The 25,335-nt window shown below is 44.8% G+C and overlaps 1 protein-coding gene across 1 annotated transcript in view; it reads left to right on the forward strand.

Moving 5' to 3' along the window:
• MMD2 (monocyte to macrophage differentiation associated 2) overlaps positions 1 to 25,335 on the forward strand; it is a 290,907-nt gene that overhangs the window by 231,124 nt on the left and 34,448 nt on the right. The window contains exon 4 of the mRNA XM_085629182.1: positions 21,741 to 21,815. Within this exon, the coding sequence (XP_085485308.1) occupies positions 21,741 to 21,815 (75 nt within the window). The remainder of the gene's footprint in view (positions 1 to 21,740; positions 21,816 to 25,335) is intronic.

The following is a 25,335-nucleotide window of genomic DNA, read 5'->3' on the forward strand; positions in this document are numbered from 1 at the left end:
CCAAGGGACCGGAGTCTTGAATAAACGTATTTAAATAATGCACAGCAATCTCTCATTTGGGTCACAGATTGTTTGATGTCATTGGAATCAAAGGATGTGTCATGTTGTGTTACACATATTTATATAAAGTGCCTCCTGCAATCAGTATGGCCTTGCAGCACTGACTCCGGCACCTTCTGGTCCTGGATACAAATGGACACCAGAGTCTGTTTATGTCACTTCTGTAATTGTAATTTTTTTGTGGATTAACTCCGCTGCTTATTAAGTACCTTAATGAAACACTTTGGATGAGCATAAAGAGGGCCACTGGAATTATATAATTGTTCATATGTAGTGTTTTCTGCATAATTATCGATTTCACGCACATAATCCATTATCTGCTGCATAATCTGCAGATTTTAGCAAAAACGTATTCTGTTGCTCACCCAAATTAATCAAAAGTTATTCGCGTGCAGTGTAAGCCTCTTCACAAAGGTTGGCTTCTCGTCTATCTCTTGCTTAGTGCTGTATTTGGGTATTATATCAGTACTAATGGGGTGTAAATTTGTCCGGACAGTGTTATCGTTTAAAAATAACAAAATAATGAAGTAATGCTGTCACTGTCACAAACTGTGCTGCAATACACTGTATATTTTCTCTTTTCTTGCTCATAATTTGCCTTTTCTCGCTGCCTAATTTTGTCCTCCCCGCCGTATAGTTTAGTCCTCCCTTGCCGCATAATTCCAGCGGCCCTGAACATAGACCTAGAGCTGACTTTAGCTCAGAGCGTGCCCCGGGCAAAATCAAATTTGGCGCCCCCTCCTACTCCTCCTCTTTATTTGCATGTGTATCAATATCTAGGAGAGAGAAGGTGAGAGGAACAGAAGTAAGAAGCCAAAATATTAAAGAGATTGTACTAGAAAGGCACCATTTTACGCCATTAAAAACAAAAAACATTTTTGAGGGAAAACCCCTTCGAACCCCCGTTCGCTTACTTAGTCAAATTCATGTGTTTGTAATGTATGCATCATCACTTTCAAGCTTCCCTAGCCGCCACTGTTAAAGGACTTCTACAACATTTTAGGCCCTCCCTTCACTTCGCAACTGGCTAGAAGCCAGCCGTGCAGAACACGGGCAAGAGAGCATGGCCCTTCGGGGCTTTATTCCCATCGGCAAATGGGCGGCACATTTAGAATTGCTTACTAGTCATTGCATTGAAGACATGGTGTTCTGCTGCCACCTATCGGCCGCTTTGATCTACAAAAGTGCATTATGTGATTTTAGTATGGCGCAGCCAGTCAAAAGACATGCCTCAAAATCTATATATGTTCGAAGAAAAATATTTTCGCACTGACGATATCACTTTCCATTTCTTTTTCTTTAACAACTTTATTTTGGCTTTTAAGGATGGGAAAGGTCATGGGGAAAAGGGGAATGTAAATAAACAGATCCAGTGACACATGCGTTCTTCATATATATAATAAGCCATTACAAAGAATATTAATGTTGAAAGGAGTGCAGTTATAGTTCGGGTAGGTCTGACTTGTGTCAGATTTAGATTCCAGTCAAGGGGACACATGTACAGCCATTTCCTTTGGCGACTTGTAATTTACGAATTTTAGCGACACCCAATCTGCAAGTCGCAAAAGGAAATGTCTCAGACACTTTTTGCGATTTCCAATGGGGTTGCAAATGACCTGCCTCATTAATATTCATGAGTCAGGTCGCAATAACACGGGGATGGTGACCTGATGGGGACAGCAGACCACCATATCTGTATTTGCTTTTAAATAAATGTTTTTTTTAAATGCAGCTAGTTTTCCTTAAAGGAAAACATGATGTGTTTCAAAAAGAAAAATGAAACATTTCTATTTCATTTTTTAAGGGAAGGCAGTGGTCCGTGGGACCACTGCCTGCTCTTAAAATGTTTTTTTGCTACCATTCACAAAGGGAAAAGGGGTCTTCTGGGGACCCCTGTTTGCGGCTGGCTTGCCACCTACTTGAAGTAGGTAATAAACTGCGATTGTTTTGAGACCGCCTTCCGGTCGCAAAACAATCGTACATGCCCTTGTGACTCGCTATTAGGGAGGGATGCCCATGGCACACCCCATCCTGATAGCGACTAGCAAACCCTATTTTACGAGTCAATAACAGGTTAGTGACTTGCAAAATAGGGTTGGCACATGGCAAATGCCATTTTAGCAGTCGCTAACGGCCTGATGCTCCATTAGCAACCACTAACAATGGTCGTACATGTTCCCCACAGTGCGCAGTTTCAAAATTATGCAAATGTAAAAGTCCAAAGGCGGGCTGGTGATTTCCAGTGGGCACCTCCCAAGACCTAGGGATTGTCATCGGAGGAGAATATGTTCCACACGTCTGAGCATCTTCAAATTCTGGACATTATTAATGCTACACCTCCCAATGGTCGTTCTCTCTTTATGTAGGTGGCAAAGGGACGCCATGTACTTTAGAATTTTTGAAGTCTATCCTTTAGTAATGTTGTCACTTTCTCTATAGCGTTTATAGTCCAGATCTTTCCCCACCACATGTTGAGGGACGGAGCTTGAGCTTGTTCCCATATTTGGGCTCCACTCGGACCTGCTGCCAGCAGCATGTGGGAGAGTAACTTGCCTAGTGGCACTTGAGTGGGCTTAGAGTATGTTTTATTTGCCACGGTTGCCCCTAATAAGATCAGAAGCAGGTCCTGAGGTAAGCTTATGTTAGTTATGGTACGGAGAGGACCTCCTGCCGAAAGGATTGAAAATAAGAGCAAGACCGCCATGTGTGCAGGAGGGTGCCCTTCCAACAGAGATCGGGGCTGCCGAACATCTTTTGAAGGCACGTTGGGGCGAGATACCAGCATGTCATTATTTTATAAGAGTTATCTTAGTGGCGTAGACATATTGGAGGACTTCATGGCTCTTCTCCAGATGGCTGACCAAGCACCAGATGTACATAGACTTCTGTTTGCGATTTCCTAATAGCGAATTTTTGAGATTCCCTATTAGGAAATCTCAAACAGCTATGTACAACAGTGTGTTTTACACTGTTTGCGATTCCCAATGGGACGCAAGGGACCTGCCTCATTAATACTCATGTGGCAGGTCATAATTTACAACCCAATGGGAATGGCTAGCACGCACAGGGATGGTAGCCTGCTGAAGTCAGCAGACCACCATTAGTGTGACTGATTTTTAAATAAAGCAGTTTTTTATTTTAAAATGTAGCCCATTTTCCTTAAAGGAAAACGGCATACATATAAAAAATGTAAATGAAAAATGTCCTTTTAATTTTCTAATAGTAGGCTGTAGTTTGTGGGACCACTGCCTGCTCCTAAAAAATGTTGTCACTCACATTCACAAAGGCAAAGGGGTCTTGTGGTGCCCCATTGCGTTTGCGAATGGGTTGCCATCTCCTTCACGGAGTAAGTAAAGTATGAATGAAGCTACCAAATCGCAAATAGGAATTTGTACATTTAAAAATGCTTTTTTCAGTTCGCAAACGGTCGGATTCTGTGAATCGGGCCGTTTGCGAGCTGAAAAAAGCTTCATACATCTGGCCCCACATGTCTTTTGTAAGCCTGGGCGGCCAACTCTGCTCCGCCAGTGGAGTTTGCGAAGGTTTTGAAAGCTGCACTCCGTTTGGAGTACGAAGTTTTCAAAAACTCCGCACTCGGAGCAGAGTTTACCGGTGCCAGGAGGACAGGAGTGTAGGACTTACTTACTCCTGCTGCTATCTGCACTCGTCTCCCTCAGCTCTGGCTGGCTCCTAGAATTCGATTAACAGGGAGAACTGCAGTGCACATGCGTGCAGGCCCGCCTGAGACTATAGGGTCAGGCACTCCTTCACGCGTGCGCACTGCAGTTCTTCCTGTTAATTGAATTCTAGGAGCCAGCCGGAGCAGCGGGAGATGAGTGCAGCCAGCAGTAGGGCAGAAGAAAGGAAGGAACCAGGAAGGAAGCTGGCACCGCCATACCCACCAATCAAGGACAGGAAGAGGCCCAGGACAGTAAGGTCATGCCTTACTATGCAGGTGGTGCGGGGGTGCAGGGGGGTGGAAGGTTCGAAGGGAGTGCGGGGGAGGGGTTTGGGGGGGGTGAGGATGTAACTCAGCCAGGCCATGGAGCTCTGCAGAATTTCACTGAGTTTTCCACGACCTCCATGAAATTCCCTGGAGTACTACTCTGCAAGCTCCGCCCAGGGTTAGTCTTTTGGAATGTCAGTTCCTAAGTCCCTCTCCCAGTGTATTGCATAGGTGTGTTTTCTGGATGTGTCGAGAAAGCCGAGTAATGCTGTTCCGTCAAACTGTGAAGGCATAGAGAATCTATGGGTGTTATCTAATGGGACATAGCTGACCATATTTGTCTCACACCCAGTGAAGTACCTGCATTAGCCGAAAACTCTCATCTGTTTAGGTTGAAGCTGGCCATTAAGGCTTAGATTTCTTTTGGTTCGCCACCCTCGAAAAAATCTCTCAGAAGGGGAGGATAATTCTGGTTCCAGGTGCAAAATTGTGGGTCCATCTCACTGGGGGGGGACATCTGGGTTGTTCACTATTGGGGTCAATTGAAGCAATATGCAGGTAACAATAGGTTGAGAAATATCTCCTGCTAATATTCAAAGAGTGGCACCGTCATGGGCAGTAGGGAAGAGGACCATTGCCACGTGGAGCGCGGTAGCCTTAGCAAATCCCTCAAGGGAATAGGATTGTTCTACTTTTATCCATGTTTTGCCCTCAGGGTCAAAACTCCAGTGAAGGGAAGACCGTATTTGAGCCGCTAATGTGTCTGATGCCACATCTGAAAATCCCCCCCCCCCCCCCTTCCCCCCCTCGGCCATAGGCCACGAAAGCGTCATGGATGCAACCTGCGGGGGCTTACTCCGCCACACAAAGACAATCATTTTACGACGACTCAATCCCAAGGTTGTCCTGGAGAAGGTGAGTGACAGTGTTTAAAGTACATATAAGAGCCAGGACATGAAGTTCATTTAAGGCTCGCTAGCCTTCCCAGCCAAGATATCTCGAGTATGCCCCATTGATATAAATCTTTAAACAGCGCAGAGATCAGAGGGAGAATATTACATTCACGGTAGCCATAGCAAATCCCTCACGGGACCAGGGGAAAAGGATTGTTTGGCTTTTATCAATGGTTTGCACTCATGGTCGAAATTCCAGTTGAGGAAAGGTCGTAATTGAGCTGCTAATGTATATGATGCCACATCTGGAAATCCCTACCCCCCTCTCCCATTGGCCCTATAAGTCACGTGGATGCAACCCGCAGGGACTTACCTTACCAGATAAAGGCAATCATTCTCTGACGAATCAACGCCAAGTTTGTCTTGGTGAAGGTGAGCGGCTGTGTTTAAAGTACATATAAGAGCTGGGGCAAAAAGTTAATTTTAAGGCTGGCTAGCCTTCCCAGCCAAGATATCTTGAGTATGTCCCATTATATAAATCTTTAAACAGCATGGTGATGATAGGGGAACTATATCATTCATACATCGCCCGTGTCTGGGAGGGCCAGTTGTTGCCCAGGTAGAGGATGTTGGTGTTGGTCCACGAGATCCCCCCCTTTGGATCGGGGTGCATAGGCTATTTTGGGGATCTGCTATCCCTATGACTTGGGATTTCTGGTAGTTGATTTTAGAGACTGATACCTGTGTGAACGGGCTACCTCCGATTGAAGCACTGGTATCGATTCAGATGGATTGGTTATAAAGCATAAGATGTCTTCAGCAAACAAGGTGAGTCTGTGTTTTCTGCCTCCTTCCATCACCCCATGTACATTTGGATTTCTCTGGATGTTGGCCAGGTGGGGTTCTATAGACAAGGCAAAAATGAGTGGGTATTGGGGGAAACCCTGTCTCGTTCCTTTAGTGATAGTCATGTCAGGAGAATATATTCCATTAATTTTGATTTTAGAAGTCAGTTTTTTAAAACTACCCTGAATAAAAGTTTTCATCTTAGGCGAAAAGGATGTTGTCTAGTACTTCAGGTAGGAATGGCCAGTACAACCTATCAAAGGCCTTCTCCGCATCAAGGGAGAGAAGGACCAGCGGCTGGCTCTTCTGCTCAGCTGCTTCCATGAGTGTTAATGCCAGTCTAGTGCTGTCATTTGACCATCTATTTTTGATGAATCCTGAATCACATCACAATTGAGAAGGGCAATCGGCCTTTATGATGGGCACTGCAATGGATTCTTGTCTGGCTTCAATAGGAGAGCAAGATATGAGCCCAGCATGGTGTCTGTGACCACTTTAGAAGTCAGGAAGCAGTGTAAACTTTTCTGAGGGGTTCATCCAGTATGGAGGCGTAGATGTCATAAAATATGGTTGTGAAGCCTTCAGGGCCAGGACAGTTATGTGGTGGTAAGCATTTGCTGGATTCCTGCACCTCTTCCATTGAGATATTTTCCTATAAGAGGCCTAAATTCGCCTTCTAATTTGGGGGATCATAGTCCCAGAGATAGTTAGCTTGTAATTTCTCATCGAGATCTTGTGTGTGAAAAAGACTGTGTAGTACCGTTGAAATACAGTGAGGATCTCAGATGTGTCATGTAGGTGTGTCCCCATCCTCAGTTTCTATGGTGTGAATGTGATTGTGTCTTTAAGTGAAGTTAATATGCTAGTAGTCTGTCTGCCTTATTGCCTTTCTTGTAATAAGTTTGATTAATATAGAGTAGTTCTTTAGCTGCCTCCTTCATCTGAATTTGTTCTAGCTCCCCTCTTAACCTGTGTAGATGTCTCATGGTTCTTGCCATTCCTCGTTGTGTGTCTATGCCTCCATCTGGGAAAGTTGTTGCTCTGGATCTTATTTTCTGTTGTACTGCTAGCCGCTCGAATGTGGCCATATGGGATATAAGCTCACTGTTGTAATGTAATAAGTCCAGTAGCCGAGGTGTAGAATAAAGATGAATGTTTATTGATCTTAGTTCTTAGATGGTCTAAAAGTAGATCTGTATTCAGCCCCACCAGGAGCAGCCTCCCTGCTGCTCAGCCCACACTCCAACTGACACTCCGCATCCAGGCATCCTCACATTCCATTACATCACCATGCACACCAACATTCCCCAGCACATTCACACTGGCTGAGCAGCAAGGGCAGAGAAGCAAGAAAGATGCATTATAGAATAAACCAGATACAACACATCTTTCCCCTTTATATAATACATATACAAATAGATAATGCAAGAAGGAAGCTAATACATAATGGACACTTGCATAAGATGGAACACAAAGCATTTCATGAGAAGACATCCATATAAATACAAAAGAAAAGATTAAAATGAAACACTACAATATGAAAGATGAGGACATTGCATTAATTAACTAAGAGTGACACATATCTCCCCCTTTAACAGAGCAAATCAGAAACAACAAGAAAATGTAAGATGCCCACAATGATCTCTATTAAACGTAAATCTTGCATGCTAAAGGGCAGAAGATGGAACAAAAATAGAGCAAAGAAATTACATCCAAATAAGGAAGAAAATATGAGCGAAAATACAAATTTCCCTCCACACGCATAGCAATACTAACACAAACCAAACAGACGCATACAAAACCTGACATTCCGAGTTACCACCAAAACACAACAGCTGACCAGACTAGCATGTAGATGAGAAAACACAGAACACCAACCAAATGAAAAGTAAGAGCAACAACCAAAAAGACGAGAAAAGGTACTCCCAAACAAAACACCAAACAGGAATCTCCTACTCATACACACAAACGACACCTAACGAGAAAAGAAGGAAAAGTTTGGCAGAACCCAACATATCATCCCTGAAGAGGGGTACTGGAGAAAATTAATAGAAGGGTGAAATAACTACACCCACTAGAGAAAACTTAAAGATAAGACCAACATGACAATAAATAAGTGTGGAATCCACCACAGAAACCATGCGCACAGGTGGAAACGCACACTGTCATATGACGTCAAAATGAAAGTAGCAGAAATAAACAAGTTCTCTAGCACAGAAAATTTGCGTACCAGCAAAAATTAAATCAAACTCACATGCCAGAAATATGAATGACTATTCTACGCACAAAACCCTTGCGCACAGATAAGAATAGACCTTACAGAATAAACCTTTAACGTAGCAACATCACAGCAATAAATTCCATGCACAGGAACCTTGCAAACAAAGTACTGTAAACTAAAGGTATCATGAAGGAAAAATATAGGTGACGAGTCCACGCACAAGAATTTGCACACAGGTGGACGATCACACTGCAACTAGCATTCTCAAATCATACTAAAATAAGTAGTAATTCCCACGTATGAAAACTCGCATACTACGTACTGGGAACAGAATTAAAATGAACATAGATGAACGAGTCCACGCACAAGAAATTGCGCAACAGGTGAAAGATCGCACCAAACATAAGAAGACCAATGAAAGAGAAGAAAACACATTCCAAATCTCTCGCACAGGAAACATGTGCACCAACAAACAAAACAAAGTCACATGACAGTAATAAAGGTGATAATTCCACGCACAAGAATTTGTGCACAAGTAGAAATATACACAGTCACATTGCACCTTTAAAATAGACATGAGCTGATGACGACATGTAAAAAATAAAGTACTAATGAAGTAAGAGCTGCCTCCTTACCTGTGGTGGAAGTAACCAGAAGCTTAAAAAAATAAAATCAGGTGGAAAGTCTTATGGGCTGTCCGAATGAAGCTGGACACTGGTGGGGCAGCAGGGTGTAAGATCATTAGGCAGGCTCTTATCATAAGTTCTTCAATTGTTTCCTCAGTTATCTTTCCTTATCGTTGCTTGAAGTAAATCCTCGCGTGAAGGTTCTGTAGATTAATCCCAAATCATCGCCAAATTATGTTGTTATATAATAACCCAATAGCCGAGGTGTAGAATAAAGATGAAGGTTTATTGATCTTAGTTCTTAGATGGTCCAGAAGTAGATCAGCCCCACCAGGAGCAGTCTCCCTGCTGCTCAGCCCATACTCCAACTGACACTCCACATCCAGGCATCCTCACATTCCATTACATCACCATGCACACCAACATTCCACAGCACATTTACAGTGGCTGAGCAGCAAGGGTAGAGAAGCAGAAAAGATGCATTATACCATAAACCAGATACAACATTCACCCCTCAGGACTGCTTTAGCCAAGTCCCATAATGTTGTGGGAGTCACCTCCCCATTTTCATTTTCCGCAAAGTAGTATTCTGTGGTCCCCCTGACACACTCCTGCACTGTGGGGACTCTCAACGTTAATTTGCTGAGCGCCCAAGTATTGGGAAAAGTTTTTGTGGGGCTACATTAGTCATTGTTAACCAGAGGGGAGCGTAATCTGACAATGATTCTTTATACAGGAATTGAGGAGGCTAGGTTGGAGGTCCCTGGAAGTGAGAAAGTAATTGATCTGAGAATGAGTTATATGAATATTTGAATAAAAGGTATAATCCTTCTCCCCAGGATGGTGGTGGCGTCAGATGTCTACAAGGTTGAGGTCTTGCAACCCTTGAATAAGTGAAGGAGGGTGAGGGGTTCGCCTTGTCAGTTATGGGAGTGATCAATAGCTAGATACAGTGGAGTATTATAGTTCTCACCACTGTGAATTGCGAGATCCGTGAGAACAGAGCGCAATAGAATGACACTTTGTTTTCATTAGGGCCATATAGAGAAACTAGAGTGACATCTTGTGCACCCAGTTTGCCCAGTATTCCTATTTGGCGGCCTTCCCACCTGTATATGTAGAGTCAATCTAAAGGGACAAGCTTCTTCTCACAAGGGTTGCCACCCCACGTGTTTTCTGGTTGAAGGTGGTGTGAAACTGCAATATGTGCAGAGGCGCTTTGTGTCTGCCTTATGGAGATGCGTCTCCTGTAGCAATGCTATGACCGCCTCCTTCCGCTTAAACCATTGTGTGAGAGCTTTGCAGTTAAATGGGGATTTAAGGCCCTTTATGTTAAGTGACACTATCTTTATGGGTGTCATAGTAAGTAGTAGGAGGGCACTCATGATTGGTGATGGGCAAGGGCAGCCGAGCATATATCCAGTGGCGACCTGCATGTAGTGCAAAGAATGTGTGTCACGTTACATGGGAAAAGTTTAAATAAATTCTAGGTGTGCGTTTGAACTAAAGTGAACAACTAAGTGGTGAAGCAACAATAAGAGGGAACTTCCCACAAGGTATGGGAATCACCAATTTGATTGTGATGGTGTAACATTTGTTATGTATTTGGCAAAATCTATGGATTATAGGGACTGGCTCCTAGGACTAATGAGAGAGCCCTCCTTCACCCCCCCCCCCCCTATGTATACGTGGTGTATAATGGTTGATGCCTGATGCTGGCTACTGTAAGGAACAGAGCTGTGGAAGGTGGAGCAGATCATGAATGTCACATTGCATATCACCAATGGATATTGCTCCATTATACTTCCCCTTCTGAAGATGATGGGCAGCCCTCTTTGTCCTCTGTTGACGAAGATTGCACACTTTTCTGTGAGAGGGGTGAAACAGGCGGCAGACAAATGAGCAGAAAAGGCAAAACAGATCAGATGAGGGCAAAACAGAGGGCAGAAGAACTAGCGGAAAAGGCACAACAGAGCAGAAGAGAGCAAAACAGAGGGCAGAAGAACTAGCGGAAAAGGCAAAACAGAGCAGAAGAGGGCAAAACAGAGGGCAGAAGAACTAGCGGAAAAGGCAGAACAGAGCAGAAGAGTGCAAAACAGAGGGCAGAAGAACTAGCGGAAAAGGCAAAACAGAGCAGAAGAGGGCAAAACAGAGGGCAGAAGAACTAGCAGAAAAGGCAAAACAGATCAGAAGAGGGCAAAACAGGGCAGAAGAACTAGCAGAAAAGGCAAAACAGAGCAGAAGAGGGCAAAACAGAGGGCAGGAAAACTAGCAGAAAAGGCAAAACAGAGCAAGAAACAAGAAGAGGGGGTACAAACAAACAGATGGCAGCAGGTAAACAGGCAGCAGAGGGAATGCAGGCAAGCTGGACAAAAGAACTGTTGCAGGGGGAGCTTGCACAAGACACCCACGTCATCTATTTTATGTCACTCAGAACCCCCGGTGAAAAACACCCTTGTAACTCACAGTTACTCATCTATAATTGTACACATCATCATCATCTATAGTCACTACCCCCATATTCAATAGAGATCCAATCGTGGCCTGAAGTCTATGAATGATGAAGCAAAATTATCGTTCTAAGTTACTCTGCACTCTGACAGCACATAAAGGTCTCTTTTACTGCCAACATATACATATGCAGCCTCTTCAGCAGCTGACCCACTGTAAACCAAGAGCTTCTGTAAGCATTCTGATTCCCCAAGGGTTCAAGACTGTTGATTCTTTGTGGGTCAGTGAGACTCAACATGCGTCATTTCCTCTCCCCACTCTGATTTTTTTTCTTTAGATTTATATAGCGCGAACTCGACCCGAAGGTATTGGAGCGCTTTACATGAGCACCAGTTACGTTACACAAAGACACATTCATTTTTTTGGTTGGCACGGGGAGATTAAGTGATTTGCCCAGAATCACAGGATGTGGAGTCCACCCCAAGGCTCGAACCTTGGTTTCCCAGCTCCAAAGTCGGCAGTCTAGCCGTCAAACCACATCCTCTCCCCAATGAGATTTTGCTGTCACGCAGTTCCGTTGCTGTTCCCTAGTCGCCACACATGTTAATCAGTTAATGTGGGGTGGGCAACTGCCAAAACCACCCTGTTTACCAATAATTTGGCAACTCGGTTAACCTTTAGTGCTCCACCACGCTCTCAACCATGGTTTAACTTCTCCGCCCCTCCCTCCTCTTTGTACTAGTCAAATTTGCTGGTGAACCCATTCCTTTTATTCATGACACTAGTGTCTTTAGCTGAAGACTTACAAACAGGACTTCTCGTTTTATGGCATGTATATAATTTTTTTAAATATACATTTGTATTTATCCTTTTTATTTTGAACTCATCCTACCTGCATTTATCATTATTTAGTTTGTGTTTTATGAAATCTTTTAAGTTGCCAATATCATAATTTTTTATTTATTTTACCCAGAAGTGCGCACTCTTACTTGCATGACGTCTATCACCATTACCGACCATACATAATACAACAATGCAGTGATCTGAAAACACTAGCACTTAGTACAAGCACATGTGCACATCAGCAGCTATTTCAGTTAATCTCTTTCTACTAAACAGCACAAGCTGTCTGATTGTGAAAGTCCTAATGTGGGTTTCCAAGAACGCACAATGGGCTTACAGCCCATCCACAGCTTGCCATTGGTTTGCTTTATTATCATTCTTATTTGCTTGCTTTTTGCTGCCCGAACTGCCAAGCCATGTCTTCCCTGGACCAGAAACAAGCATCTTAGGACCGGTTTGGGGCTAACAGCCCTCATCAGCCTGGCTAGCTTTAATCCAGTGGCAAAGTGAGCAAGGGACCCACCAGGGCCGGACTGGGAACCAAAACCGGCCCTGGCAAAGTGCTCGGCCAGCCCCCAGGCGATGGGGATGTGGCCAAGCTGTTTGCCAGGGCCGGTTTCGGCCAATTTTGTTACAGGGGCCGATATTGCAGCAATGCTGCAAAAACGGCCCTGTAACAAAAACGGCCCCCTGGGGCCCAAAATCGGCCCCCCACCCTAGCGGCCCACCGGGGAAATGCCCGGTGCCCGCTACGGCCAGTCCGGCCCTGGGACCCACGTCTGGGCATACCCTGCCAACTTGGGGCGAACAAAGCAAACACAAGGAAATGATGGACGGAGCGCTGAAACGTTTCAGACACTCATCCCCAGTCACAGATCTGGGTTGAATCCATCATCGTTCTTTAGCTCACTTCACCACCGCAGTTCAGACACAGCTATATGTAAATTAGGCTTGACCCTGTGCCTCATGGGAACATTCCAGCCCTAACTGCCAAGCCATGTCTTCCCTGGACCATAAACAAACATCCTAGGACCGGTTTCAGGCTGATAGCCCTCATCAGCCAGGCTAGCTTGAATCCAGTGGCAAAGTGAGCAAGGGACCCACGTCTGGGCATACCCTGCCAATTTAGGGCAAACAAAGCAAACACAAGGAAATGATGGGCGAAGCGCTGAAACTTTTCAGACACTCACCCCCAGTCACAGATCTGTGTTGGATCCATCATCATTCTTTAGCTCACTATGCCACCGCAGTTCAGACACAGCTATATGCAAATCAGTCTTGACCCTGTGCCTCATGGGAACAGTCCAGCCCGATCTGCTAATCCATGTCTTCCCTGGACCGGAAACAAGCATCCTAGGACCGGTTTTGGGCTAAGAGCCCTCATCAGCCAGGCTAGCTTGAATCCAGTGGCAAAGTGAGCAAGGGACCCACGTCTGGGCATACCCTGCCAACTTAGGGCGAACAAAGCAAACACAATTAAATGATGGCGAAGCGCTGAAACTTTTCAGACACTCACCCCCAGTCACAGATCTGTGTTGGATCCATCATCATTCTTTAGCTCACTATGCCACCACAGTTCAGACACAGCTATTTGCAAATCAGCCTTGACCCTGTGCCTCATGGGAACAGTCCAGCCCGATCTGCCAAGCCATGTCTTCCCTGGACCGGAAACAAGCATCCTAGGACCGGTTTCGGGCTAAGAGCCCTCATCAGCCAGGCTAGCTTGAATCCAGTGGCAAAGTGAGCAAGGGACCCACAACTACTTAGAGCCAACAAAGCAAACACAAGGAGATGATGGACGGAGTGCTGAAGCTTTTCAGACACTCACCCCAGTCACTATCAGATCTGGGCTGAATCCATCATCGTTCTTTAGCTTAGCTCACTTTGCCACCCCAGTTCCGAGTTCAGACCCAGCCATATGCAAATCAGTCTTGACCCTGTTCCTCATGGGAACAGTTCTGCCTGAACTGCCAATCCAGGACTTACCTAGACCGGAAACAAGCATTCTGGGACCGGTTTTGGGGTGACACCCCTTATTAGCTAGGCTAGCTTGAATCGTTCTTTAGCTCATTTTGCCACAGATGTAATACATACATGGGTATGGGTAGAGAGTACAAAAGATCTAAGTAGTAAACATCCATAGTATGCAGGCTATAAAGACAGGAAGGTGTCTTCTGCAGACTACTATACATCAATCATGGTTTGTAGCACAAGAAATTCCAGGGATGCTGCAGTGCTTCCGAAGAACTTGCCTTTTGTTGGCACACCCATGAAAATTTACAAAGTATTCTAAAAATCATATGTGTAACTATCAGTGGGTCGCTATCACGTAAATGCAAACTCAGACACGAATGAGAGGTCATTCTTTGGGGTGCCACTAGAGAAGCTGACATCTTGTATCCATGTACAAGTTCTGCCGCACTGGGCTTTAAACAGGATCCACACCTTAGGGCTGCATGGGTACCGTATCCTCTGTTGGGTTGAGGCAGGGGTGGACGATGTATGTCTATCAGGTTTTGATCTGTGCACTAATTACAAGATACTCAGGAACTATGGCAATTAATACATTTAGATTAACTGTGCTTTTAATGTATCTTCTCTTGGTGTTCTGAAGATCTGTCATGGGCCTACAGTGGGCACCCCTGGTCTGGGGAGCCCTAATATGGACTACGTGAAAATAAGACATTTGTGAGTGAGGTGCAGTCACAGAGTAGATGTTAGTTGCCAAGCAAAAGATGGGTTAGTGCATAAAATAATGCACAGCTGAATTTCAATGACTACTCAAGAGGAACTGAGGAGAGAAGCAGGGCTTTGATTTGTGCCTGGTGCCTGGCTGCATTGTCTTGTACCGTCGCACAGCCAAAGTGGAAGGATTATGGAAAGAGTTCAGAAACTGAAGAAAGCCCACATTATTCACTCTCATTCCTGGAAGGGAGCAGCCAATCCCTCCCTCTTCCCACTCATAAAGGGAGGGGGGTTGGGATTGAAGGATCAAAGGGAAAACATCAGAGCAAGGAAAGGTAGCCTGTGCTCTAATGCAAAGTAGAAAGGGGGTAGTAGATCCTCCCTACGCCCCTGCTCAGACCATCTTAAATCTCTATGATGCAGCACAGCTGCGAGCACTTAGGCGTCGGTGCCCACTGGAGGGGTCTGTTGTGCGCGGTAAGGGCCTGCAGCTGTGGCAACTGCTTCTAGCATGGCCTGCAGGCCAGTTAGAACTCCAAAGAGGGCTCCTGGCAGCCACTGTACTAATTCAAAGGACATGAAAAAGCATGAAATACGGTGTGTTTCTTCTTGTCTATGGAGTGTAGTGGGCTCTTTGAATCTCATCAGCCATCTGCCAGCAGGTTTATTTATTTATTTAATTTATTTTTTATTTATATAGCGCCTGAATCGACCCCTGAAGGGGTATCTCTGCGCTTCAGACGTGCAACAGGAAAGCAGAGCTTCTACTGCAAAATCAGAGCCAGCAGAGAGTAGTCTTAAGCTGCTTTCTGAATTGTAGTGGTCGGGGCATTGTCTCAGGTGCAGAGGGAGCTAATTCCAATAGAGGGGGCCGAGGTGGGAAAGAGCCTTCCCACCCAGTCTGGACTCGGTGAACCACAAGAAGAGACTTAGGTCCCGAGCGAAGGGACCTCAGATCACATGAGAATGGGAAGAAAAATAAGGTCTGAGGTGAAATAGTTGTTGTTTCTATACAATACTTATGCTTTCATTATATCGACCACAAATATCAATAGTGGATACCTTTGGGTTTCTAATGGTGGACGTGGTTGCAGCTCTGAGAAACCCTGGAGTTCCCCTACCTCTAAATTGATTGGCAGAGCCTTGAGTTGGTGGGCGGGGCCTCCACCTTTTCTTGACAGATGCCACACGCCTGCCATACTCTATAACCCCATGGGTTGCAATTGATGTCTTCCTAATGCACTTTAATGTCCTTCCAGAGGTTCCTAAATAACCGAAACCTTGAGGAACCACTGGCATTGGCACTTCTCTGTGTAACCTGTTTTCTCTTCATGTTTCCCCTGTTGGCAAGTCCTTCCCCAACACTTCCTTTCTTTATTGGGAGATTCTATTTCCTTTCTCACTCTGTAACCACATGTATTTCTCCCTTTTGCAGGGGGAGCTTAGGAAATGAGGGAAGCATGTATGAACGTATGGCCACCATTCCACGTGTCCATAAACCTCAAAACATTTTGTGAAGGATGCCCAAACGTTTTACATGGTTTTTTCTTACTAGCCACCATTCTCTGACCAAAAATGAGGCATGATGTTTCTGGTTTCAAAATTACTAATAATCATGTTACCTTTGCCCCTGTGAGGTCATTTCAGGAAATGAATCACATGTCATTCAGGAGGGAGCTAGCTGCCTGAAATACCACAACATGCAGCAGGACCCAGTGGCTGGTTACAGATTTATTTCTGGCAACAATTAGAAACACACAGGCCCATCATGAAGGCATATAGTCACAGCTCCGATGTCCCCCAACCCGTGGGCTCAGCTGGAGGCTGCACACAGTAGTGTAGTGCCTCATACAATGAGGCACTCTCTCCACCAAAACACCAATTTTCCACAGGCACACTATGAACCCGCATTCACCATCTTTCCTCCATCTTCCCTCCTGTCGATATAGCAGCCACGGGCAGTGCAGGTAAGAGCAGAGGGGTCGGGTTGGGGGGGGGGAGGGATTTGACAGACGACCATGATGGAATATGAAATAAATAAATAAATAATTCCCCTCGTCATCTGTCGAAATCTCCCCCATCCCGCCTCCCCTCCTCACCGCCTCACCGCTCTTACCTGCACGGGCCGCCGCTGCCCTACAGTAAAGCTCCACTGCCCTCCATATTTTTCCCCTTACCCTTTCCATAATGAACCCTCCTCTCTCTCCCCATCCTCTCTCCCCTCGACTACCCTCTCCTTTATTACCTCACAGCACGTGAAGAAGAGCGGTAGGTGTCTTACAGGTATCTTTTGATGTCTGACTTGCATTATTCAAGCATGTGACACGTTCAATAAGCCCTGTTTCTTTAGCCAGTACCTTTTCAAATTCTCCTGTAGTTTTGCCTTTACATTTTTAGGTACGGGCTTAAATGTTCCAGGATGCATAGTGCTGTTAATCGAAAAGCTACTGACTAAGTGTAGGGAAGTGCCCTTTCTGCATGGTTGCCCCCTAGCCTTTTGCCAGATACCTGATGCAATTTGACTGAGTGTGCCCTGGGTCCCTGCCAATCAGGTTCCCAGGGCCTGTGTTCTTTCTCTAACCTGTACCACTGTTTCCACAATTGGCACAACTCTACAACTCTGGCCTACCTGAGAGTCCCTTGTAAAGGGTACCTATGGTACCAAGGGCATGGTAGCCAAAGAAAGGCCCCTGAGGGCTGCAGAATGTATCATGCCACCCTCATAGATCTCTCACCACAAACATGCACCACTGCCATTGCAGCCTTCGTGTTGTGGTGCAGCTCAAAGTGTAGTCGACATGGCACACATCCCTGTGTGCCATGTTTGCCCAGCCCTGCATGAGGCCTAGGTAAGTCACCCTTAAGGCAGGGTGCCCCATACCTCATGTGAGGACCTATCTGCATGAGCAGACAGGTCCCTTTAATATCTAAGGCCATTTTCAGATATTATAAGTGCCCAGTAAAGCCATCCTGAGCATATGGTCTGGAAACTGGTCATTACGAGTTTCCCAGCACCATAATGGCTTCACTGAATCCTGGGATGTTTGGTATCAAGCTTCTCAGAATAATAAACCTGCACTGATAAGGTGTTAGATCTATTATTACCTTCTAGAGGGGACCCCTGAACCAAACCAATCACTGGTGGGGTTCTGCCTGGTGAACCCCAGCCTGCCACCACAATAAAAGTTTCTGGACCCCTGGGGTGGGAGCCGTCACTCCCTCGGCCCAGAAACAAAGCCTTTCCTGGGCGGAGGTGTTCACACCTTCCCCTGGGTCAGGAAGAGCCATCTGTGGCAGGGGAGCTTCACAGGCCTTGCAGCCTTTGCAACACGACGCCCAGCCTCTCTTGCTATCAGTAGCAGGCCCCCTTTCTGTCTCACCCTCTTTTCGTCAGGAAGACAGGTGGGAAAAATCAGGACAGCCCAGAAGGTGAGCCCACCCCTGCCAACCCCACCCCTCGAGGGGAGGGGAGGTGAAGCCTACTCCTCAGTGCCCTCTATCTTGCAGATGGCAGGCACCTCCTATCAGGGTTTGGGATAGTGCCCACCTCACCACGTGGGGTGAGCACCCTAAGGGTGTAGTCACCCTAGCCTATTGGCTACTACCTCAAGACCTCTAAAATGACCCCTAAATACAGTATTTAGGGGGCAGCCCTGAACCCCAAATTCAGATTCAAATCGACAACAAGAAGAAGGACCGGAGAGCCGTGCTGCAGAGAGGAGGGCGACGACAACTGCTTTGGCGCCAGCCCTACCGGCCTGTCTCCTGCTTCGGAACCCCTGCAAGCTGAAACCGGCAAGTCCTGCAGCCAGCAGCCTCCAAGAACACCGGTGACCTGCCCTGCCTTCTAAAAAGACTCTGATCACCCATGGTCACTGGAATTGTCCAACAACAACCCAAGCCAGGACTCCAGATTCAGCGGGAACTGCGAGCCCTCACCAATCTGCACCCAACACCAACAGCCCGAGTCCGAGTGGCCCAACACCTCAGCAAGGTCCCCCCGGAAATCCAGAACTGTGATCCAGCCTTGGACAAAATCCTCCGACCTTCTCCTAGATGCCTGTAGCCTCCTCCTGAAGTGTCCCTGTGACAGAAAAAGGAGAGAAGAAACCGACATGAAAGGACACCCCTGCATCCGCAGCCCCTGAGTCATGGGGTGCCTGACCGAGGTTGTCCTGGTGTCCAGCAACTCTCCAACTTCACCCTCCAGTCGTTGGTTCCCTTCTTCCAGTCTTCTGGCTCCAGCCTGCAGTCTTTTTCCTCAGCTGACAACCTCCATAGGAAAGCATTGGGCTCCCAGCACCACCTAAGCACCCTGCAACCGGCCACCCCTGCGTCCCTGGTGGTGTGGACTTGTTGCTGACCTGGAAACCCCTTTGCCCTTACCTTAACCCCAGGAGCTTGACTCCCAAAATCTCATGGCCTGCCCTTGAGCAGCCACCAACCATGGTGCCCCTTAACCCCATTTGCTAACATTGGCACACTTGCACTCTGCACCCGACCGCCCTAGTGTGCTGGTAGTGCACCTTGAGTGCTGAACTGAACCTTGGGGAATGTTGGTTCAACCCCCCAAAACTCAGTGACCAAAGCTGTTTACTTACCTGCAAACCTAACACTTTGTTTTTCTCCATAGGATTGTTTGGTGGGTTTTTCTCTGAAAAATGTTTTGTGTTTAACCTGTTTTGTACTGCAACAAAGTAACTTAGTTTCTTCAAAAGATTTAACCTGCTTACTGATGTACTGTGATGCCTAGACTGTGTTATTAGTTTGTTTCACAATTAAATAATGAAAAACCTCCCACTTAACCTAGATTTCTTTCCTACTAGCTACCATTTAGCAATCCAGTGTGTCATCCGCTGTTACACAACATGTCTCCAAACATTATTCATATTTCAAAATATATTTATTTTTCTTTTAACATTTAGTTTAAAAAAAGAGAGAAACCATTTCTTCATTGCAATACATAGTTTACGACAATGTTCCTCATTTGACAAAACATTATATGTACATAGTTGATTCAATTCAGTAACGGGTTCAATTCTGCCGTGTGACAGACATCACCAATATATTAAATATAAGTCATTTTGAAGGACTAAAATCCACTCTTATCAAAAAACATACAGATAGCAACACCCCCATACTCACACTATATTCATATCCTCGTCAATCGTATCTTTGACACATACTACACACATTCATACACATCCCAGTACAACACTACATGCACAGATGGAAGCAAGGGGTGAAACATCAGCCCTCAGTGGCTGTGCTGATAGCTGGGATGTCACACTATCTGGTCGACGTACGTTTCAATGGAAGTAACTGGTCAACTCCATCTTCTTCAGGACCAATAATTTCTTAATTTATTTGAGTGGATGGGTGGGGATCTGCTAACACTGATCTTGGTAGACTGCAAAACAGCACTCCCGCCGGAGTGCGTGAAAGTAAGGGCGATGCTCAGTGTCTCATATTGCTTGTGCCTCTGATAGAATATAAGTTTCGAAAGTCAAGTGGTCCCTTCGCTTTAGCTGTATCTGTTTCTCCTAGAGGTGAACTTCCGGTCTTGCTGAGGGGAAGCTTCCCAATCTTGTATGTCCAATATGGGACTACGACACGGTTTTTTAATTCAAAAGTAATTCTCATATGTATCAACAATGTCTCTTGTTTGTCTCGTTCTCTTGGTTGTTAATTAATTCCTGTTATGATACAGATATGAGTTGGAGCCTATCAGACCCCACCTGGTTGCTGGGTTCTATATCACTTTTGGGTACTGTGCATCTGTCCCGCATGGGTTCTCTCGTATGTGGTCTTTCCTCGTACTCTGGTTTGTCGCATGCCATCTGCCCCTCCGTCGTAGTTTGTTTCACCCCAAACTATAAAAGTAACTACAAAGTAATCTAAAGTAATTACTAGTATTCTAAAGAGCTTGCAACCCATTTGTTCCTTCTGTAAAGTAACTTGTATGCTCATACAAAACCAGTACACACTTTATCTTGCAAAATATTATTGTACTGAAGTAACCTGCTACTGAGTAACTCTTTTTCTAGTAATACAAACAACAAAGTAACAACTTTTTATACAAACAATTGGTCTAGGTTCGGTCTTTGAGTGGGTGACATCATTTATTGCCTGGGTATGTACAACTAATGCTTAACACTAGCCTCTGATAAGCCCGACTGCTCAACCACACTACCACAAAAGAGGGTAAGGAATTACCTATGTTAGCCTCTGCTTTGCATCTGGGGATCCACTGGTCTCTGTGCATACTATACTTTACTTTTGTATATTATATATAGAGCCAGCTTCCTACACTAATATCTGTTTCTAATGGCATTGGTCCACTTGGAAGTCACAGCTGAAGTAAACGAAACTGAACAGGCCCTCAGGACAGGTAGGCCAAAAAGTGCTATGCACACATTCTGGAATATAACTCAAAAAGACTCCAGAGCAACAGCAGGGTTTTCTCAGTTATGGGGAATATTTAACACATGGGAGCAGGCAGAGGCATGGAAGGCTCTTGCATCCCCACCTCATGTTTCTTTCCTCTAACTCCATACTTCTAGTTTCTCTTTCCACAGAAGATTCTAAATGTAACTGCTGGGTGCCAGCATTGGATAGTGTTTTTATTCTGTTCACTGCAGGAAAGGAGTGACTTATTGGAGCCTGCTCTGGCCTAAAGAAATGAATCACAGGTTTGAATCCCTAGGCAGTCGCGCTGCCAAACAAGCACTAGCATGGCACCTAAATCAGTAGAGTTGGCAAATATATTTTTTGTTTATCACTGCCATTGTTGATAGATTAATTTATAGGCTTATTTATTTCCAAAATCACGGTTAAGGCTAGAATTATGGTTAATAATTGTACTTATTTAGAGAATTTGTAAGACACAACATACTGATCTGATTACTCTACTGGGCGATTCACAAACATTTTGGTAAGAGTAGGTGCCACTTAGTCTTGTAGTACTCATGGCTTAATACTGAATTCCAGGTGTAAACTAAGAGGAAACCTGGGTGCTCCTGGAGTAAGTCAAAAGCTCAACAAAAGTAATCGACTGTAGACTCTTTTTGAATTGTTGCCTGTGTCTCTGTGCGGGGTAGGATCAGGGCAATTTTGCTTTACTTGTTAAGTTTTCACCTGTATTCTATCGGTCTGCTCTCTCGCTGCAGGACCGTGGAGCACTGCTTGCACATGTTCGACAGGATGACCATCTACTTCTTCATTGCCGCCTCTTACACTCCTTGGTGAGTCCACATGGCTAAGTCAGCCTTTCTTCTTCTCCCACGTCATTTTGTTTGGAATCTACTATAGAAATGGATGAGTTTTGCTTAATTTTCCCAAACTCTGTCATTGATATGGCAACAAATAAAAAGTGAATACATTTACTTGTATGTTTAGTGGTAATAGACACACCGAATATTCACTGTTCCACACCCCTCCTTTCCCCATGCCTTACTACCCCTCATATTACAGTATGGGCATTGCTCTATTTTGTTACTCCCCATAACATTGAGGCTGTTTATAATTAGATGTCCCACTGTCTTCAATACCCTCAAGCATGCACATTCTTTCACAATAACAAAGCCACAAACAAGATGAGATCAGTCTATGATTGTTGAACATCAGTGATGAATGCATGTCTTAGGCTACAAACAAATTGTATAAAACTCATCCTTCTTTGACATAGATCATGGTGGTATTTTGAGGTTTTGCTTGGAACAATGAAATCTAAAATATGGGTGTTTCTTAAAGAAAATGATCATGTCTACATCTTCTGATCTTCGCATTTACCAATGGTTTAGGATGAAACATTTGATATAGAGGTATGCTGAGTACGTAAATTAATATAATTTATGCTCTCATTAGCAGCATCCCTGAAGATGGCCTGTAAATAGTGTTCCTGTCCTTTAACACTATTTCACATATACTCAATATATGTTCCACTGTTTCCATTGACAGCATACATAGTCACCAACCACGACCATGACTTTGACTTCCAATATCATGCGAGGTGCCACAAATTGTAGAACGGGTCTATGACATAAATGGAAGTGCAAACTTTTAAGTTTTATAATTGGAATTAGACTAGATTCGATTTCAAACAATGCTACAGTTATTTGGATTACGTTTAATTAGTACACGAAGATGTATTTTCCTTATCTTATGTCTCTAAATAAGCTTTGCAAGACCACTTTCTAATTTTCCCTGTAAGAAGTGCTTTCATGGAGTTTCTGACTTATAAGAAAAATATATGCAATAGGTCTAACGCATAGTGTTCGAGGACAGACACAATATTTTGATGATTCGGGTTGAATTGACTAATAATTCTTTCATATTCCTATAACCACATTTTTCAGAGTTACAAAACCTTGGCCTACAATGCCCCAAAACTCTTTTATAATATAATTTTAATTTGATATTGACTTAGGGCCTGATTTATATCTTGGTGGTATGTATAACCCATTGCAACAGCACATTGTACAGTCAATTAGTGTGAACTTGATGCATGCTTTGTAATACGACATCTCTGTCTGGTATCTATTAATTAAATGTGAATAAAAAGATATACAAATAAATAAGTATTGGTCGATGGGCCATAGAGTGCTGACAAGTCCTGCAAGATTGCCTTGTTCAATGCTGTTGCTGTTTCCCGCAACATCAAAAATCCTGCCTGCTGCATATAAACAAGATTATGACATTTCACATACTCCTGTAGCTCCCCGGTCATGTCCCGGTCCAGGTTCCAGCATGGGTATGTGAGGTCTTCAGGGTATCTGTTCAATCACATACATACACCTAGATTAAGGGATTAAGGGAAGCTTCCTCTGCCAAACTGGAACAAAAACAGAGGTAATGTTCGTTGACAGAGCATAGGATGAATATCCCAGTTTCGAATTGCCTTCACAATGTGTCCCATGTAATTTCAACCCAGAAATTAAAACTCAGAAAAAATACTTATTTAATTGAATGGAGCATTGATACATTAGATGGAGATGTGATATGCAGGGATACATGGTTGTCAAAGTTTTGGGTTGATCTGTCAAGTGGGGGCCGAGAAATAGGGGGTCCCAAAACATGTTTTCCCCATTCATTTTTCAATGGGAACTTTAAACACTGCAACAACTGAAACCGTGGAACGGATTCACATAGAGTTTGGCAGAAAGCTAGATCTTGGTCCAGAAAGATTGCTTTTGGGAAAGGGATGTCATCAATTATGTCATTTGAGATGTCATCAGTGATGTGGAGAAGTGTGGCTCAATGGTTAGAGCGGCAGACCCTGATGCAGAGGTCTGGCCTGGGACCAGGGTTCAATTCCCCGCCTCGGTGGGTCTTGGGCTCAAAATTCCATGGACCTGACAATTCTCACCTCGGTGCCTATTCCAATCATGGAGTCCCACTCTGCAACTCTGGGCAATAGCTTGCTTAATCTCCACAACAGCCCCCACAACGCTAAGGATGCCTGGCCTCCACCTTGGGGGTACCCAGGGGTGGACACCTCACAGGGAAAGCCAGGATGGGTTCCACAGCGGTATTGAGACCCTTGCGGGTGAGTAGTGCGCTATACAAGTATACATTTACATTTTACATGTCATAAATTATGTCATAGACCATGTCATGATTGAGGTCATATGTGAGGTCATAAACAGTGCACAGCAGGGATGCAAGTTATAGTCAGCACTGCTAAATATAATTGGTGAATTTCTGTTTTTTTTTAGTTCAAAATATTAATGTTATCACTGACATATTTACCTAACTATAACATTACTTTAACATTTGTTTTTTTCATTGAATTTCTAAGGTTTAAAAAAAAAAGATCCTTTTATTTCCTCAAACTATAACATTACATTAACCTTTGTTTTTTTTAGTGAATGTCTAGTTTTTTTAAACGTAAAGTAATACTTGATTACCGTACGTAACTGAAATCCCTGCTGCGCACGCCTGAAGCAGGAGGTGGCAACACCCTCCCATACAGCCAACCCCACGCTGTGCATGGCCAAAGGCAGTGCACAGTAGGGGGTTGGGCATTGGGCCTGACCCTGGTGACCCGATTCCATAGGGCCGCTTTAAAAAAATAAATAAAGAGGATTGTGGCAATGTGATCCCAAGCCATGTTAGGCCCTGGTACCCCATCCCCCAGGGCCACTCTTTTAAATAAAGGGAAAGGAACATACGTGGCCCTCCTCCATGGGATGATTTTGGCCCCAGGTACCATATCCCCGGGGCCTCTAATGGCTCAGAGAGGGGAATTGTGCTGCCCCCTCACCATACATAATAAAATCGGCCCCGGGGTTGGGCTCCCTTGGGCCTTTAATGGTTCGGTGAGGGGACTGCACATCCCTCCTCTCCATACAAATTGTTTGTGGCCCTAGGGGTGGGCTTACCGGGACCTTTAGAGGCACAGAGAGGGGGACAACGCAGTCCCCCTCCCTTTCATAAACACAACCCCAAAGGTAGCCTCCCCATGAGGCCAAGGGGTTGGTGTATCCCTACTCTGCCCCCATATATCTTTTTTTGGGGTAAGAACTTCTGAACAGGTGACTAAGTCTCATAGTCCTGTAATGGCTGCAGCAAAATTGTTCTCATGTTGCTGGCAGCCAATCAGTGTGCTCACTCTCACAAGAGTCTGACTCCCTGAGGAGCGAGATGGCCCAAAAAATATAAAGTTCCCTGGACCAAGCAGAATGCTGTATTTTTAAACTGGCACTCCTGTGCAAGTCTCAGAGACTCTCGCAAGTCCAAATGCCCAAATATACAATTATTTTT

Source organism: Triturus cristatus, chromosome 10, assembly GCF_964204655.1.
Source record: "Triturus cristatus chromosome 10, aTriCri1.1, whole genome shotgun sequence".
Taxonomy (NCBI): Eukaryota; Metazoa; Chordata; class Amphibia; order Caudata; family Salamandridae; genus Triturus; species Triturus cristatus.